This window comes from Mesoplodon densirostris, chromosome 15, assembly GCF_025265405.1.
Source record: "Mesoplodon densirostris isolate mMesDen1 chromosome 15, mMesDen1 primary haplotype, whole genome shotgun sequence".
NCBI lineage: Eukaryota > Metazoa > Chordata > Mammalia > Artiodactyla > Ziphiidae > Mesoplodon > Mesoplodon densirostris.
In genome coordinates this window covers 23064475-23082241 of record NC_082675.1, presented here as the reverse complement: position 1 = coordinate 23082241, position 17767 = coordinate 23064475, and the positions used below count along the sequence as shown (strand labels likewise).

The window sequence follows — 17767 nt, the reverse complement described above, 5'->3', positions numbered from 1 at the left end:
CCTGCTCTGTGTTCCAGCACATAGTAGGCCCTTGATAAACATGTGTTTGTTGAATGACTGAATGAGGGGCTGCAGAGCCGCCCTCCTGACCCTGGAGCACAGCTACGAGGATGCGGGTGGCAGCGGCAGCGAGGGTGGCCCGGCGGGCGGCCCATCCATCAGGCTGGCGCGGTGCCTGACCAGATGGAGCCGAGCCCCTGGGGAGGGGAGAGGAGGAAGAGATCCATCACCCAACGGTCAGCCTGTGGGTGTGTGGGCGTGTTGCACCTGCCCCTCCACAGGACCCTCATCCATCACGCTGTCCCTGGGATGCTGGGATGGGGTGAGCAGGCTTGGCGGGGCTGGAGCCTGCAGGAAGTCTGCAGCTCTCTTAGCACAGGGGAGACTGAGGCCTGGATAAGGGCGGCAGAAGTAAAAAGTGGGGACCCTGGAGCCAGACCAATCTGCATTTGAGTGACAGCTCCGGGCCTCACTTGTGTGACCTTGGGCAAGTCTCTGGCCTCTGGGAGCCAATGTCCTCATCCGTAAAATGGGGACACAGCAGTGCCCCCTGACCCAGAAGAGGAGAGGATTCACAGAGATGAGGCACCATGCTTGCCCCGCACGCCCCACTCCTAACCCCGACCCCCAGCCTGGCCCCTGGCGGAGGAGGGGCGAAGCAGTGGTGGTGGCTTTGAGTGGCAGGGCCATTGGATTCAGGCAGAACTGCCTAACTGTCTGGGCCATCAGGGCGAAGGAGACGTTGATGGATGCTCCTCTGGGACAGAAGGGTTGGGGGTGGGGGTGGCTGAGTGACGACGACCAGGCCCCACGGTAAGTACAGCTCAGTTGACCCAACCAGCTGGCCGGGGGACATTGTGGCCTGGACTCTCCCAGCCCTCACCCGGTTTGCTGGGAGGTCACTGCCTCCCTCCCCCTCCTCCTCAGCATATTAATTATCAAAACAAATGCTTTCTGAGCCATCATTTCACCTGAACTGCACAACGGCCTAGGGAGTGGGGCGAGATCCTTGGGCATTAAGAGCCTCATTCTAGGGACTTCCCTGGTGGTCCAGTGGGTAAGGCTCCACACTCCCAATGCAGGGATCCTGGGTTTGAGCCCTGGGTGGGGAACTAGATCCCGCATGCATGTAGCAGCTAAGAGTTTGCATGCCGCAGCTAAGACCCAGCGCAGCCTAAATAAATAAATAAATATTTAAAAAAAGAAAAGATCTTCAAAAAAAAAAAAGAAAAGATCTTCATTTCACAGATGGGGGCACCTGAGACCCATTCACCCAGCAGTTAAGTACTGAGCACCCACTCCGGGCCAGGCTCTGTGCTGGGCGCCAGGGAATCAGACAAGAAGGCTTCGGCCGCATGCTTGCCCCACGCACCCTGGAAGTTACAGGACTGGGTTTTGCACCCCTCATGGTAGATACTGGGAATGTGGCACACAGCATTCTGCTGTGGCGTGTGCTCCCTGGCAGCGATGGCACCCTGGGTGCCAGGCACAGTCTGCACTTAAAGTGCGTTCTCATTTAGTCATCCAAGGCAGACATCGGTGACCCTGTTTTCCAGCTTCGAAAACTGGAGCTCAGAGGGGTGACCTGACTTGCCTGGGCCCCCCAGCTGGGAGGAGGAGGAGGGAGGCGCCCACATCTGCGCCTCAGACCTGCACTCGCTCCACGCGGCCAGGGCCACAGCGCGGCCCAGGGACAGGCTCAACGAGGAGTGCCTGGCAGGGGGGCTCGTGAATGAACCCGTGCCCCCCAACAGCACCGAGCTCAACCCTGCATCCCCAGCTCCTCCCTTGCTGGGACGGCTGAGGATTAGAGACAGGCCAGGTGTGTCAAGGCCAACACGGATCACTGTTGTAGTAAATATCCTCCTCGGGGCCTGGCCAGAGCAGACAGGGTCGGTGCTGGGGTGGGGGGCCGGGCCTGCTCCCCTGAGCCAGGCAGGGGGGCTGGACCTGCTGGGAGGAGCTGGAGGGCTGGGGGGGCGGGGCTGTGCTTGGCCTGTGCCGACCTACTCAGTGAAGCAGAGCCGGCTCTAATGAAGGGGGCCAGTCCCAGGCTGGCCCTGATTTCACATCTCGGTGGCCACTTCCCAGCTGGTAAATGTCACTGGAGAGAGTAGCTGTGGCACCTGGCATGGACCATCTTGGGTGGGGGCGGGCAGTCGTCGGAGGGGCCAGGGATGCCCATGGAATGCTGATGCTGGCCCAGGGCTCCCAGACCCTCCAGACTCCCCCCAAGTCCCAAAGGCTGTGCCCAGGCAGCTGCAGCTGTCACCCACTCAAGGATATTTGCAACCACCAGCCCCTCTCCTGCTGTCAGCCTGTGAGGGGCCCAGCTTCAGGGCAGGGAGGGTTCTCTGTGGCTGGTCACATCCTGCCCCTGTCTTCGTGGGAGGGGGGCAGTTCAGGGTGGTCTGGAGGGGGGCACAGCTGCCCAGGGCTCAGGAGTGGGAACAGAGCTGTGGGAGAAGACCTCCCTGCCCCCAGTAGCTCCTGCTGCCCTGAGCTGTCTCCTTTGATACCTGAATCAGGACGAGCTAATAGTGAAGAGCTATAACCACACAGCAGCAGGCCTTGTTTAATAAACTCTCTCTGTGGCAGATGCTGGCTCAGAACCTGGTACCCATGATGACCCTGTGGTGGGCTAGGAACTGAATCGATCCTGCGGAAGAGGAATGTGGAGCTCAAAAGGCCAAGCCCTCTCCTCCGAGCACCACTGTCCCCCAACAGCCCTGCGGTGCCACCCTCGGTCCTCGTGGGACCCTCTCTCTGCCCTGCTCCCCAACCCAGAGGGGATGGGGCCTGGCCCCCCTGTCTGCCTTGCATCCTCCTCCCCTCCTCCTCGCCTGGGATCGCCAGGAGGCGGGAGGGGGGGTGGGGGTGGCCTGGGGTCGGGGGGTGTTGCTTTTCCCCTGCTCATCATGGGACTCTCAGCCCCCCTCAGCTTCCCGGCCCATGGGAGCCAGAGTGGGGGAGGGGGGGTGTCCAGGTTTGGGAGGAGGAGCTGGGCCTCCTGGAGGACTGGAAAGCACGAGGGGCCGAGGGGGGTGTTTCCCTGTGCACCGTTCCCTCCCCTGCCCTCCTCCCTTTTCTCTCCTTTTAGATCCTCCATCTCCAGATCTGAGACCTGACAACCATGCCCAACCACCCCCGGCCTAGACCCCATAGTTCCTGGGTGCGAACACTCTTAAGTTGCCTCCGTGACAGGACGGGAGAGCGGTCTGGCGCCGGTTCTGCAACCGGAGGGTCAGACCCACCTGGAACGCTGTGACTTCCACGTCATTCAGACCCACCTGGAACGCTGTGACTTCCACGTCGTCGTCACTGCCGGGGGGCCCCTCCGCCCAGCGGGAGCCACCCCTGATTTATCCGCATCACCCGGCCCCCTTCCCTAAGGAGCACCTCGGGGTGGGGCTCTGGCTCCCAGACTGCTGCTTTGCTGGGCCTCTCTACCCGACGCCCAGTACGAACTGGTTACAGCAGAGCTTGGCAAATAAGGGCACTGGGGTGGGGGCGGCCCCTGGAGCCTAACGGCCTCCTGGAGGGGGCAGCGGGGGACGGGGCGCAGCTCACGAATGCACCTCGAGGGGAGCGTGCCTGCGCCCCCTGAGAGCTGCTCCCTGCTCCCCATTCTCGGCGTTTCCGGGGACCTTCCTACGTGGAGCGGGGAGCCCTGGCATTCCCAGCCACTCTCCCCTTTCCGGGAGAGAAAAGGGGGGAGGAGAAAAAAGCTGCACGGATACTTCGCTGCGTGTGCAGCTCAGAATAGTAATGTGCTTTCTCAAGGCAAACAGAACTCCCCACGTGTTAATGCAAATTCACTCCAGTTAAGATGAAAGAGGGCCGTTTCCCCCTTTGCCGGCTAATATGAAGAACTTAATATTGATTCTGCCTCAGGAGCTCGGCTGGGAGCAGAAGGCTGGGGGAGGGGTGTGGGCGTGGACAAAGAAGGCGGGGTCCCCGTGGGCTTTAGAGCAGAGCCCCTGTCACAGCAGGCCTGGCCGACGCGCACTTGGCTGCCCCAGCCACCACCTGGGCTGTCAGGAGCTGGACCTGCTGCCGGGCAGGAGGCTGCGGGGAAGCCCAGGTGGCAGTGCCAGGCCCCTGCAATGGTGCCCATTGCCCTTCACACTAACTCGGGGGCTGGCACCAGAACTGCCACTCCCCAGTTTGTGCCAGAGGAGACTGGGGCTGGGAGAGAGGATGGGGTGAAGCAGGCTGGCCCTGCAGGGTGCCTGGTTCAAGACCAGCTGTGCCACGGCTGTCCCTGTGGTATCCTGGGTCTGTCTTTTCCGGCTCCCTGGAGGGTGAAACAGACCAGCCTGAGGAATTCTTTTAGAAACATGACATTTGTAGATGGCTGGAACTGGGAGGGGTCTGGGTTCCTCTGGTCCAAACTTGACCTACAGCCGAGGACAAGAGCGGAAGGGACCTTCTCAAGGCCACACGGCTGGAAGCAGGGAGCTGCTCTCCTGAAGCGCAGGCTGGATCCCGACAGGCCAGGGTGGGACAATCAGTCTGGGTGGCTCTGCCAGCCACGGGCCCCTTCCTCCCATGGGGGGAGCCCTTCTCCAGCCCAGACAATCCCAGACCACTCCAATTCTGCACACGCATTTCTCTCGGAATCACCCTCCCCTGGAAACTATGCAGGGCCAAGCTGGGCCGTTGCTGGGGAGGGTGGGGGGAACTGGAAGGTGTCTCTGGATGAAGGGAGCTCCAGGGGGAGGGTGGGCAGGAGAGAGGCTGTCCCCACCGGTCCACTTCACTCGTTCTGGATTTAACTCCAATCCACTCTCGGGTAAATGGCACAGCAGGTGCCTACAAGGAGACACCTCAGCAGCCTTCTTCGCTTTTGTTTACTGACTTAATTCCTTCGGATCAAAGGCTGCCCCTTCCTCCCTGAGCAGGCAGGCGGGGGAATTACATTATTTATATTGAAAATGGGCAAGATTCCACGGGGACTTCTTCCTTATGCCTGATAAGAGAAAATTAGGTCACCGCCGTGCCCGTCGCCGACTCCCCCCTGCCCCAACCCCCAGCGTCTGAGGTGGGTTTTTATGGTCCAGGTGCCCACGGGCTCAGGGAGCTGCTCCAGGTGCAGGGCCAAGGGCTGCCCACCCAGCCGCTCTCCCACCCTGAGCCTCCAGTAAATTATTGACCTGAGCAGCATGTATTAATGTGACAAAGCCAGAACATCCTTTCCAGGCAGCCCTAGCCTGGGTTATCTATCATCTCCTGGGCTTTGCAGCTGGCACTGGGCAAACACAGTGAGGACAAATAGGCCAGATGCAGGTAATTAAGCTCCTGGTACAGGTGGAGGGATGGGGCCCATGTGGGGGCCCCATCCCTCTTGACCTGGGGCTTCCTCTGGGTGTCCACTTGCTCTTTTTTCTGCTTCCTCCTGTAAGCCCCCCACCCCTCCAAAGGAAACATCCAGAGAGAGTCACCTTCCCCTTGTGGCACTGGGCTTAGAGCTTCCCAGGCATGATCGATCCCCACAAAACCCTATAAAACTCCCCTTTTAGATGAAGAGATTGCAGTGCCCAAAACTTAGGTGACTTGCCTAGATCACATGGCTGCTAATTGACTGAAACCAGGTCTTTCTGAGTTCCAAGTTGGGGGCCCTGAGCCCCTCAGCTATGTGGTTTCCTTAGCCCTCCGCATGGCTGGGTGTAAAGAAAAGATTTCATGTTTCTTCGTGTGTACTGCTTCTGTTACTTGTAAATAATGGTGGCACTGCTACACATCCTCATCTCTTTTTCCTTAGAAATCTGAGTGTTTTTTGTGTCTGTTCTTCATGTTATCCTGACAACATCTCAGAGGTACCCAGAGGCATCATTGCCAACCCTCGTTACAGAGGGGGAGCCGGGAGGCACAGAGCAAGCGTGCAGCTCCAGCTGCGGACCTCTCCAGGAGATGTCTTGATTTCTTTGGCTCAGAGGCAACATGCCAGGTGCTATTCTGGGGCTACCACCCCAGTGGGAAATGGGTATCAAGTGGGAACCGGCAGGAGACCCGGTGGGGGTTCCTCTGAGTCAGCTCAGGTCCTGGCAGTGCTGAACAGCCCTGAGCCTTCTCCGTGTAAGCGAGCTCTGGACTCCCTACCAGGGCCGGGACTGTGGCCGCAGCATCCTGCTGTAATGCAGTAATGACAGGCTGCCAGGGAGTCCCGCCACAGCCCGGGAGGGGAGAGGAGCCCTTGGCCTCTCTCAGCTGCCTGGGCTGTCTGAGACGGAGACGGAGACGGAGAACACACAGACGGCTCGACTCTCTTCTCCAGACCCTCAAGAGATTAGATTAGACATGGTTGCAGCAATCTTCTCACCGATACCTTTCCCCCCAGAGTCCGGCTGCCAACTCATTGTTATACGTGGGTGGCTCCCGACCCGCTCCTCCAAAGCGAAGGCTTCTGGGGTGGGCAGCCCTGGGGACATCTGCCAGGTGCTCAGCTCAGGCGAGGACGACAGAAAAGGATGAAGTGCTGGCAGGAGCGCCACTAAAGGACCTCATGGGGCCGGGCTGCAAATGCCACAATTAAACACCCAGGTCCAGCCTGCAGCTTTGGGTTTACAGCACTGTCAAAACAAACTAAAAACAAACCAAAAAAAGCAGAGGAGAATTCAACCTGTCCCCCCAGTACCCAAATATCAGTATTATTAATTCTAACCCCACTGAATGGGGCCCTTGGGATCCGTGAGAGCCTTACTGTCTTTTGGGGATCAGGAGTTGTCTTTTTTTAAAAAAGTCAGGTAAAAATATTGTCTGGGGCTTCCCAGGTGGTGCAGTGGTTGAGAGTCCGCCTGCCGATGCAGGGGACACGGGTTCCTGCCCCGGTCCTGGAAGACCCCACATGCCGTGGAGCAGCTGGGCCCGTGAGCCATGGCCGCTGAGCCTGAGCGTCCAGAGCCTGTGCTCCGCAACGGGAGAGGCCCCAACAGTGAGAGGCCCGTGTACCAAAAAAAAAAAAAAAAAATTTTGTCTGAACAGCTTCAAATGACCAGTATGTATAAAGTATTTTCTCTAGCTTGGACTACGTAGGAAATAAAACTATTTCCAATCACTGAAAATAACATAACCTACATTTAAGAAATGCAGCAGTTTCTGCACACCTGAAACTGACAAACATTGTAAATCAACTATACTTCAACTAAAAAAATAAACGCAGCAGTTTCACATTATTCATCCAACAAAAAGTTGAATTAGTTACTAATTCTATACATTTAAAACTAACAAAATATTGTTTAAAAACTTCAAAATTCTCTAGTTTTACAACTTCATATCTTTCCAAAATATATAAAAAGCTGGTTATATTTAACTCAAACTCTTGGAAAGTTTTGTGTACTTTGATAGGCAGCCCTGTGGACCCTCAGAAGTCCTGAGAACACATTGTGCCACCTGAATCTCTATTTTAGGCTGTGTGATTTGGGATAGAATTATCCTATAGTAATTTTGGTCTTAATAAAGGACTTTTGTTGACTAAAACAATAAAACCAGCAAAAAAAACCCAAAGCTCTGCAGCGGTAGTTCCCAACTCCAAGCGTGAATGGCATGTGGCTCTGTGACCACAGCGGGGCCTCATCTGTCCTGCAGGCTGTGCCTGGGCCCCCAGTGGCTCTGCATGCTGCCCACGCCCCGTCTTCCAGAGCAGGAGTGCCTGGAGTGATTGCCCAGTCCAGTGCCCTAGTTTTCAGGTCTAGAATTGAGGACAGGCGAGGGGTGTGGGAAGGACATGGAGAGACTGGGACCCAGTACAGGGCCTGCCTCACGGGAAGCACGAGGGGTGCCCTGATGAAGGCACAGTCGCGGTGCTGTCATCAGCCCGGAAAAGGGGATGACACCACCAAAGACGTGGGGCTGGAGCTGAGGTCCCGGACATCAGGGAGCCACCACCCCCCAGCCCCAGTCACCACTTCAATGGCCAGAGCAACAAGCAAACTGAGGGAGCCCAAGACGAACTTTTTACAACTTAGAATTTTTATTAAAACAATCATTTAAATTACAACAACCCCCCAGAATAGAAAATAGCCTTCCCTGGTCTGGCCCTGACAGGAAGCCCCATAGGAAGAAGGATGGTTTGACGTCTTTGAAAACGGGTGGATGGAGCTTCCCTGGAAGCCCAGAGGGGCCAGCCTGGCCCCCGGGCTGCTGGGAGAGCCATCTGCCTGCCAAGGCCACCCCCTCCAGGGGCCTGCAGGCCCCAGCCCTGTCAGCGGGCGAAGCTTAGCCCGTCGCAGGTTGTTAGCCTCAGGACTTGCGGTTTTGATTTGAAAGAGAAAAGAAAGGGAGGGAGAAACCTGTCCCCAAGACTACAGAACGCAATCACTCAGGAAGCGTTATGTAGCGTCGCGGGGTGCTGTCCAGCAGGGCCCGGTGGGCGCGCGAATAACTGAATAACTGTGAGGACAGCACAGGGCAGAGCCGCTGGGGCTGAGGTGGAGCCTCAGTCAGATCAACGAGGTGCCCCGTGTGGACCCACCAGGGTGTTACCAGCACGGTGAGTGTTACCAGCTGAGTGTTACCAGCACGGTGCTTCTGCGCAAGGACCATCAGGAGCACTTCTAACGAAACAATCCGGGCAGGGCCCTGCTCTCAGTGGAGGTCAGGGGCTTCCTTACTTAATAAGACCTAAGCTCATTCACTTACAAATCACACGTCACCTCGGCCATTGGCTCACGCCCTGAAAACCAAGCTCTGCTTTCATTCCTTCTTCCACTGGGGCTCAAGATATTTCTGAGGGCCACCATCCTCTCCGCCTGTTCATCTCTGGGAGGTACCTGCCAGCTCTTGTCCCTAGGGAGAGCTGCCTTGTCCCTGCGGGAGCCAGGCTCTGCCGGCCCTCCAGAGTCTGCTGCTCCACAGCTCAGATCCCAGCCGGCTCCCCTGTGGCTGCATGGCTTGCCATTTCCCAGACTTCAGATATACACACAGCAGTTAAATAATACAAAAAACAAAGCCTGACAACATTTTTATAAATGACCACCATACTCTGTGCCCACAGCCACTGTTACAGACCAAATGTGCAGGTCAGGGATGGGTGGTGAGCCTGAGGAAACAGCCTCACAACTGTCAGACCTTATATTACAAATGCGGCCGGAGGACCCCCGCCGGGACCGTGTCTCAGGGGAAGAGGCCTCGGAGGGACAGAGAAACAGAGACACAAGGGAACCTTCCAGCTACAGCCATTCATGCTTAGTGTCCAGATTCGGAGTCCCATCCTGCATGTCCTGAGGGACTGGGGGGACACATAGGGCTGGCTTCCTCCGTGCAAGGTGACCCAAGAAGGTGGCGGCGAGCCCAGGACACCACTAGGTCAGCTTGACCACAGAATTTGGCAGGATCTTTGCGAGCTTCTCAGTTTCTCAAAACCACACAAGATTGCCAGAGGCCACCTCTGCCCTCAGGAAATCTCCAGGCCCTCCCACGCCTTCATTTACTACACGTCTTTTCACTGGTTAGCACTTATCCCCGGCTCTGCACAGCAGCCTCATCGGAAGGATGTGAATGGCCTGGTGGGTCACAGCAGCACCACTAGCCATGGAGGAAGAAAGGGCAGGAAAGCGGCCCCAAACCAAGGAGTGAGTATGGGCCGTGGGGTGGCTTTGTGACCTGCTGCCACCCGGCATGGCCAGGGGTCGCGTGTCAGCAGGTGCAGCGCACTGTGAGGGGTCACCTGCATCCCCTCCCTCACATGGCCCAGGGGAGAACATAAGGCGAAAGGCTCTCAAGGAGATGAGGGCAACAGCCAAGGAGGCCCAGGTACAGCCACGTCAGGGGAGGGCCTTGCTGGTGTGTGGCCAGGAGGAAAGACGATTCAGATCAACGAGGCAGACTGGGGCCAGTGGAACTGGGTGTCGGGGCCTCAGAGCTCTACAGAGACCCCGGTCATGGCTGGGCTGCCAGGTGCTGACTAGAGTGACGGGGAGCCCCCCCCACCCCGCCTGCCACGTGCAAGAGAGGCTACGGTTGGAGAGGGCCCCGCCTGCCTCCTGGACCCTGGTCTGAGGTGGCAGAAGAAAGGCAGCGAGTGTTCTGTAGGGTGCAGGTTCCTACACGGCTCTGCTGGCCTCCCAGGCCCTCTGCTGGCAGCCAGCCCTTCATCACAGCTTCTGCCGGGTCTTCCCCCAGGCACAGCTGCCTTTCCCATTCCCCACCAGCTGGCAGCCAGAGCGCTACCTCAGGGTGCCTAGGCCGAGGACCCATCGCCTGGCTCGCTCTCCAATGACGTGTAGCAGGCAGGTTGCTGTGGGCCTGGGCTTGGGCGGCCACGCTTCTTCCCATGCCAGTTCCTCACCAGTGAAGGAGATGAATGTTCTGGAACCCTGGGGGGGTGGGGGGGATGCCACCAGCCTCCCGGTCTCCAGGGGGCCTGTGTACTTCATTTCCTACAGCCACTTCCCAGACAGGGCTGGGAGGTCAGCAGTGGACAGTAAGACACACACCCCAGGGTGCTTTGGACAAAGGAAGCACGGAATCCCACATTAGATAAGGAAAGACAAATACTCAAAAAAATTTAAAGACTCAGGTCAGGAGAACTAGAACCCCAAGAGAGATACTTCTGCAGGGTCATAGTTCAAGGCAATTGCACATGAAGGGGGCTGGGCTCTCTGCTCAGCCAGGAAAAGCTCCCGAGCTCCCGAGGAAGCCCCCATCCAGCCCGCCTACAGACGGCTCCCGTGGTGTCAGGCCCATCCCATCGGTGCCGCAAGCAGAAGTGGCCAATCCTCGGGTGGCTGGGTCACCTGCTAGAGCTCTTCAAAGAAGGCCACTCGGGACTTGGCGCTCTGTAGGGTGAGCTGCAAGGAAGCAGAGAAGAAAGTGAAAGGGGGGCTGGCTTTCAGCTTTCACAACAGGATGCCCTCCTGCCTCCCGGACTAAACTCAAAGGTGGCTGGGAGTGAAAGGGAAGACGGTTCAAGTAGATGTTCAAGAAGCTGGTGGTCAATCCCAAGTAAGCTTCCAGATTTGCCCAGGAACTCAAATTAGGAGGTGACAAATGAGGACATGCCAGGAGGGATGGCTGGTGGGCAGAAGCATGTCAGCAGGAAAATGTCATCAGTGTCCCCTTTTCACAGAGGGCAGGGGAACCCTGGGCATTTTAATAGATTCTCACATCCCCATCTACAAAGGAGTCTCTACGATGCCTCTTGGTGTGCTGTCCATGCTGGTCCCAGCCTGGGTGCTCATCCGCTCCAGGGCTCGAGGGCCAGCTCAGCAATGCAAGCGTCTCAGTCCTCATACCCTGGGCACGCTGCTGGGGCAAGGAGACATGGCCTCGGGCAGGGCAGGCCTGTGTCAGGTGAGGAAGGGCTCATCCTTTCCACTCCTGGCTCCCCAGGTGGCCCCAAAGCAGACGTGCCCGTGACCTGGCAGCTGAGAGGGGGTTTCCATCCACAAACTGGGAGGCAACAGGCTTTCCAGGTAGGGCTGGTTTAGGCAGGGAGGGCGCAGCACATGGGGCGGTGCTCTGGGCGGAAACTGTGAGGCCTTCCCAGGAATGCTGTCCTGAGCGGCACAAGCTTGAGAAGATGTGGAAGGAGAGGGAGAGGGAGGATGGGCGGTGGAGCTCTCGGTTTGGCAGATAAAGAACTAACTAGGGTTTGCAACCTCCCGGGCTGCCAAACCCCAATCCCCCAACTCAGGAGGCCGCTTCTCAGGACCTCCCCACACAGAAGCATCTGGCATGGGCGCACCCCCAGTGCCCTGCTTCCCGCTCTACTCCTGAAATCAGTTACTTGGGTGAGACCGTGCGCTCCATATCCAGCTCTGGGATTTTGCTAAGGAGTGTTTTCAGGGAGGGGGGACACAGAGTGCATACTGTTCATCTTCATACCCTCAAACCACTTAGCTTAGTGCTTTGCACATAGCAGAAGCTCAGTTTGTTGAGTGAATAAGATGTAGGTGATAACGATAACGAAATGGTGAGATGCATGGGAAAGTCGAGAATTCCACCTGGGGCTAAGAAGGCCCAGGCTCTAATTCTCCGTCACCACCTCGCTGTGTAGCCTCAGTGGACACCCTTGACCTCTCTGAGCCACTTTTCTCTGGAGTTAAACCATGGGGCCAGGCTAGATGGTCTGGCCCATTCCCTCGACCTCTGGCAGTCCCTGAATCCAAAGAGAGCTTGGCTCTCCAAAGGGTGGGGGAAGAAGACTCCAAACCAACCACTTCACCATCAAAGACACGCAGCATCAGTACACTCAAAATGAGACAGCTTGAGAGCCAGCTCTTTAAATCCTGCCAAATCTTTTGGCCTTGAAGTTCCTGACTAACAAGCTAAATGCAGGGAGACATCTGAGTTCTTTTTTTCAGTGGAACCAATTTCAGAAACCCTTTGGAAAGCTCAGCTCCAACGGGAGTGGAGCTTTCATTTCTTTGCTGAAAAGGAACTCCCTCTAGAAGGATGGGTTTCTTCCTAAACACAAGTGGAGGAGACGGGCCGGGAGTTACGTGCTCTGTGATAATGGGAACAAGGATGGTAACTGGGGAAGAAAGAAAGAGCCAGGGAGCCAGTGGGACAAAAAGGCTCTTGGGGAGAGTGAATCAAAAGGTGTGAAACCCTGTGTCTCCACTCGGGTTCCTCCCACACTCCCAGGGAGACCTCAGGCCGGCTCCTCAGGGTACAGGGGACCTGCAGGGGACGGGGCTCTGCTGCAGCCCTTCCTTCCGTACACTGAGTCACTCACAGGCACGGCCAGACTGCCCGACCCAAAGCCCATCTGGGCGGCTGGGTGGTCCTGGGCAGGTCACTGACTTCTTCTGGCCCCAGTTCCCACCGAGAAGCAGGGGTGGTGGCAGCCCCTGCCTCACAGGGTGACGTGCGGAGGGACAGAAACTCTGTGGAGCGCTCGGTGACGGGCCTGGCGCGCGGTGAAACGCTACAGCTGGTGTTACTAACAGCAGTGTCACGTCCCGCCTCCCCCAGCTCCGGCGCCTCTCCTTCCGGGGGGAGCAGGGCCGAGGGCAGGTTCGGAGGGGTGAGGGCGAAGGCAGGGTTCACAGCCTCTGAGGCAGGGAGAGCAGATGCCCCCGAGAGGCCTGGCCTCTTCCCCAGGCACGGAGCCTGAGCTGTGGGGGCCTCCGAGAGCCTCCTGCCCGTTTGTACAATGATGGCGCCAAGAATTCCTGGATCCTCCTATAGGAGCTGCGTGCTGGCTGCCCCTCGAGGTGCCAGTGGAGGGTTTTGGCAGCTCTGGCAGCGCCAGACTCCAGTCACTTGAGTGTGTGCTTGTCGGGAGGCAAAGCCCTCTTCGGGTGGGCAACACAGTGCCCTGGATCCGAGCCCACACTGACCTCTTATCTCGCGAGAGCAGCAGTCGCACCCCAGCCCAAGGAGGGGTGCGGCGCGAGATCGAACACTGGCCGTGCAGAAGCAGGAGAGCACCCTGGACGCGCAGCCTCGGCAAGAAGACAGTACCATGGTCTCCAGGCTGTTGGAGGGATGGGCAGAGCCACGGGACGGAGGTGGCGGACGTGGCTGCTGACACCAAGGGCACTGGAGCGTCCCACCTCGGCCCACAGGCAGACCTGGCTGCCCCGTCCCCGCCTTTCACCCTTTCTGTACAGTTTGTGGTGGTTCCAATTCCAACAGGAAGCCCGTCGTCAGAGGATAATCCCGCACGAGCTGACTGGCGCGGACCGAACCCTTCCTCTGCCCGCCCTACCTCCGCAGCGTCCCTCATCTCAGGCATCAGGACCTGCTCATGCTGGAGCGCAGGCGGGGGAGCTGGGCAGTGAGGATGGTCCGTGGAGAGAAGCCTGGGCTTCTTTCTTCCACATGGGGACTCAAGCCCAGGGGCAGGGACGTTCCCCCTCAGGCACTGCCAGCTGTGCTCCCGGCCCGGCTCCGCCCCACGCCCCAGCCCTCCCCTCACCTGTGGGATCCCTCACCACCTGCTCTTTCTAGAAAGCTCACCGACTGTCACATTGACCATGTAGCCTCAGGCAGGAGGTATCCCTAAAGGAGGAGGGGAAGGCTTAGAGGAAACGGCACAAAGCTAGCCCTTCATAAGAACTGCCTCTGCAGGTTGTCTTCGTAGACTCCTGGAAATCGGCTCACAAGCATCCTGGATTCCCACTACCCTCTCCTGCCCCAAGGTGTACAAGCCACGTCAGCGTTCGGTACGTCTTCCTGCTCAGGGATGGGCCTGGCTCTCCGCACAGCGCGGCAAAGGGCCCACAGAGATGATCCGCCACCCTGGGCCTCGCATCCTGCGGTGCTACACGGTGAGAGCCAGAGTCAGCCACGAGGGCCACCCACCACCCTGCAGCCCCTTTGGTGATCCAGCAACACCTGTCATCACCCCAGACCCACTGCTTGGGGGGCAGCACCTCCAGGACTGGGGCGGTGCCATGGGGGACTCCCCAAGTGCACAGAACGTGGCTCTACGACCACGCTGCCATGCTGGGAGGACTCCAAATTTCAGTAGATGGTGAAGCAGAAAGGCCTCAGGACGCGGACAGACAAGCAGGGCCTCTTGGACAGTGGCTGCCTCATTCTGGGACCTGTCAAGTCTGGTCCACCTTCTCTGAATCCTTCTGAGGACACACAGGTAGGGTTCTGCCCGAGCATGACTGGTGGCCACGTCTGCCCCACACAGTCCAAACCTCCCCCTGGGTCCAGACAGAGGCGGCCAGGGAGTCCTGGCGGCCGCGTCCAGCCCCTCCGGGAGCTCTGCACCCCACGTTCCTCTCACCAGTTCCCTGAAGATGACAAAAGAACATGAAGTCTCCTCACCAGGCACGGGACTGACCCGCTTCTCTCTTGCAGCTGTCTCCTCACATCTGATTAAAATCCGCCGTGTGAATAATACAGGAGGAATTAAGTTCTCTCTTGACTGAACCGGCTGTTCAAGTCTGTCACTAATCCAGCTCCATTCTGAGGAGACAAACTTCCTCTTCTTTCTTGGCTGCATATCTGTATGGTGTGGTTTTTGTCTTCGGGGGGCTCTGGTCCACCTGTGGCCTGGCCCCTTCCTCCTGCCCAGCCTTGATAGACACAGCCTGGCAGAGTTCCCCCACAGCCACCTCCCCATCACACTGCCCGTTGTTTGTGACGGCCACCAGGCTGTGCAAGGGCAGGACAGGGAGCCTCCTGGCAGGGCGAGACCTCTTCACACCACCCGAGCTGTGTGCGGTATCACCGAACAGACACCTCCACCAGCTAATGAATCAGATTCAGGAGACACTTCTGCCTCCTTAAAAAGACAGGAGGCTGGCTCCCCCAACCCTAGGGAAGGACTTGGTACCCAGCAGCCTCTCCTGAACCCGGGCATGCATACAATATGCAGACTCACGGGCTCCCCCTCACTGGGCGAGGGTTTCAGGCAGCCCATCTAGATACCAGGACCTGGCTTGCCCCTGAGAAAGGGCCCCAGGGTCTAGAGACAGCAAGCCTGGAAGCACCGAGACCAGCACCAGGCTCACCGATCCTTCCTGGCCTGCTCTGCAGTGAAGGCTTCCAGCTACGAAGCTCCTCCGGCCTCACTCCCAGGAGTGCCCCCTGCTGGAAAACCACAGCCCCAGCCTGGCTGCCAGCTCCCTCCTTCCAGCTCTCCTCCAAAAGTCCTTTTGAGGGGGATTGCTTCCTAAAGTGAAGAGAGAATAACTAAATGTATTCGGGCACAGAGCCTGCAGCAGCAAGGCTGTTTGATTAAGAATGAATTACACTTTCATCAGCACAGAGAAATTGATTCACAAGGCCGCACTGTGATAATCTTGTTCCTAAAGCAAAAGGGGGTGGGTGGGACACAGAGCCACTTCGGCTATCAACGATGAGAGAGAAGAAGCTCTACAATTAAGCTGGAAGAAGAAAACTAATCAGAGCGCCAGGATTCCTCCAACTAGTCTCTGGGGGCCTCACCTCAATCCACTCATCCCCGGGGGGAGAAGAGAAGAAGGGGTGGGGGAGCGTCTAATTCATTTTCAACAAAAAGACCCATAACGCTGAACCCATTTTAGATACTAACCTAATAACTCTAGGCGCTGAGACTCTGCTTGTCCCATAAAAATGCAGTGGAATTGAAATGCAAGCCCTAAAATCATGTTACACTTCCTCTCCACCACTACATATTGAGAACGAAGGAGCCGGGGAGGGCGCAGATACAAAAGGACAGGCAGATTCTCCACCAGGAGCAGGAAGGTGACAGCCAAATCCAGCAGCAGCAAATTCCAACATAATCTCTGGTTTGGGGTGTGATAAACATTCCCCTTCCAAATCAAAGCTGAGGGGGCAGGGCCAGTGAGGGGGGATGGCTGCTATAAACTGGTCAGATTAAGCTATTCTGCTGTCTTGCCAGTTGACAGCTTGTACCCAAATGCCATCTGGTGATGTGCACGGGGAGACAGCTGTCCACACACTTATCCCTAAGCAGAGGTGGGATGAAAGGCCGAGTCCACCACAATTAACAAATCCAATTTGGTATCAGCTACCATCTGCTCTAGAGAGAAATATGCCTGGGAAAACCCAGAGGGTGCCTTTGGTTTATTAATCCTTTAGGGACCTAAAGTGGCAGAATGATGCCTGGAAACCGGTATCTGCCCATGTCTCAAGCTGCCTGTGTGACGCTGGCAGGGCCTCACTTCATTCCTCCACCTGGAAAATGGACGAATCAGCCTGATTCACCTCGCTGGGCAGGGGGAGGCTAACTGATGGGCACAGAGCATTCTGAACGAGCGCCTTCGGGAAATGGGGCAGATAGACCGATGTCATTTCAAATTGCCAGTATCAGAAGGGAAATCACAGCAAGGATCATAAGAATAGAACCTCGAGCCCGCAGAATGAGTTTGCATCCCGACTCTTCCCTCCCACTGTTGCAGTGACAAATCAGGTGCTGGAGGAAAGCTGCACTGAAACGTATCTTCAGTGCTGAGGGACCAAATGAGATGTCTTACTGCATCCAATAAGGCCCACTAATGTCCTCAGACACTTCGAAATGGTGGTAAAATACCCTAGAAGGGCGAGGCAGGTTTTGCACGCTCCTCAACGCCTCCCAAAGGGCAACTGCTTAACCAGGTAAAGCCCACCAACCAAAGGGAGGGACTGGATCATGGTCTTTTGGCAAAGAGGCTGGTAGAATCTCCTACCTAGGGAGCTACCAGGAACAAGCAAGAACACTGGAAGCGCTCGACAGTTAAGAGGCGCGTGGACATTCAGTCTGCGTGAGGTGGGAGTGGCCTTCAGGGATGAGCCCAGGCGTCACGTCCAGGAGAAGGGCGCCCCGAGACCAGCCCATGCCTGCGACGCCTCCCCTGAGCTTCCCACGGAGCCAGTGCCCTCTCTCCTGTGTCCTGCATCCACACCTGGTGCCTCTGCTGACCCCTGCTCCCCACTCCACTCCTGCTCCCCTTTCTTCTCTACCCCCCCACCACCACTTCTGCCCTGTTCTCACAAAGGGAAAGTTCTGGAGCCAGGGAGCCAAGGCAGGGGACGCTCCACCAGACAACGCAGGGTTTCCGAAGCAGGCAGAGCCATGTGGGTCCCTGAGCGGGGCCTGGGGGTGCTGAAGGTATTCACCACATGGGCAGCGCAGCCTGTGGAGCTGCCCCGCCCCCAGGCAGGCGATGCTGATGGAGGTCACAAGGGAGGCCTGGCTGGTTGCTTTAACTGTGGGAAACGCCTTTCACGCATATTCACCCTCGCCCTGTGATTTATCACTTCCCTGGTGTTTTAAGTGCTCCACTTGATTCGGCCAGCCCTGCATCTCCAAAGGGAGTCCGTGCAAATTGAAGATGACATTGGACTTTTATGTCTTCCTGATCTGAGAGAGGCGGCT

General features: G+C 57.3%; 1 protein-coding gene across 2 annotated transcripts in view; it reads right to left on the bottom strand.

Annotated features, from left to right (window-relative positions):
• Nucleotides 1-7950: 7950 nt before the first annotated feature.
• Nucleotides 7951-17767, bottom strand: part of NF2 (NF2, moesin-ezrin-radixin like (MERLIN) tumor suppressor) — a 78061-nt gene continuing 68244 nt past the window's right edge. For both annotated transcript variants that reach the window (XM_060119667.1, XM_060119666.1), the window contains one exon: nucleotides 7951-10790. Coding sequence is in view for 1 of the 2 variants with exons in the window: in XM_060119666.1 (XP_059975649.1) it covers nucleotides 10740-10790 (51 nt within the window). In the remaining variant the exon portion in view is untranslated. The remainder of the gene's footprint in view (nucleotides 10791-17767) is intronic.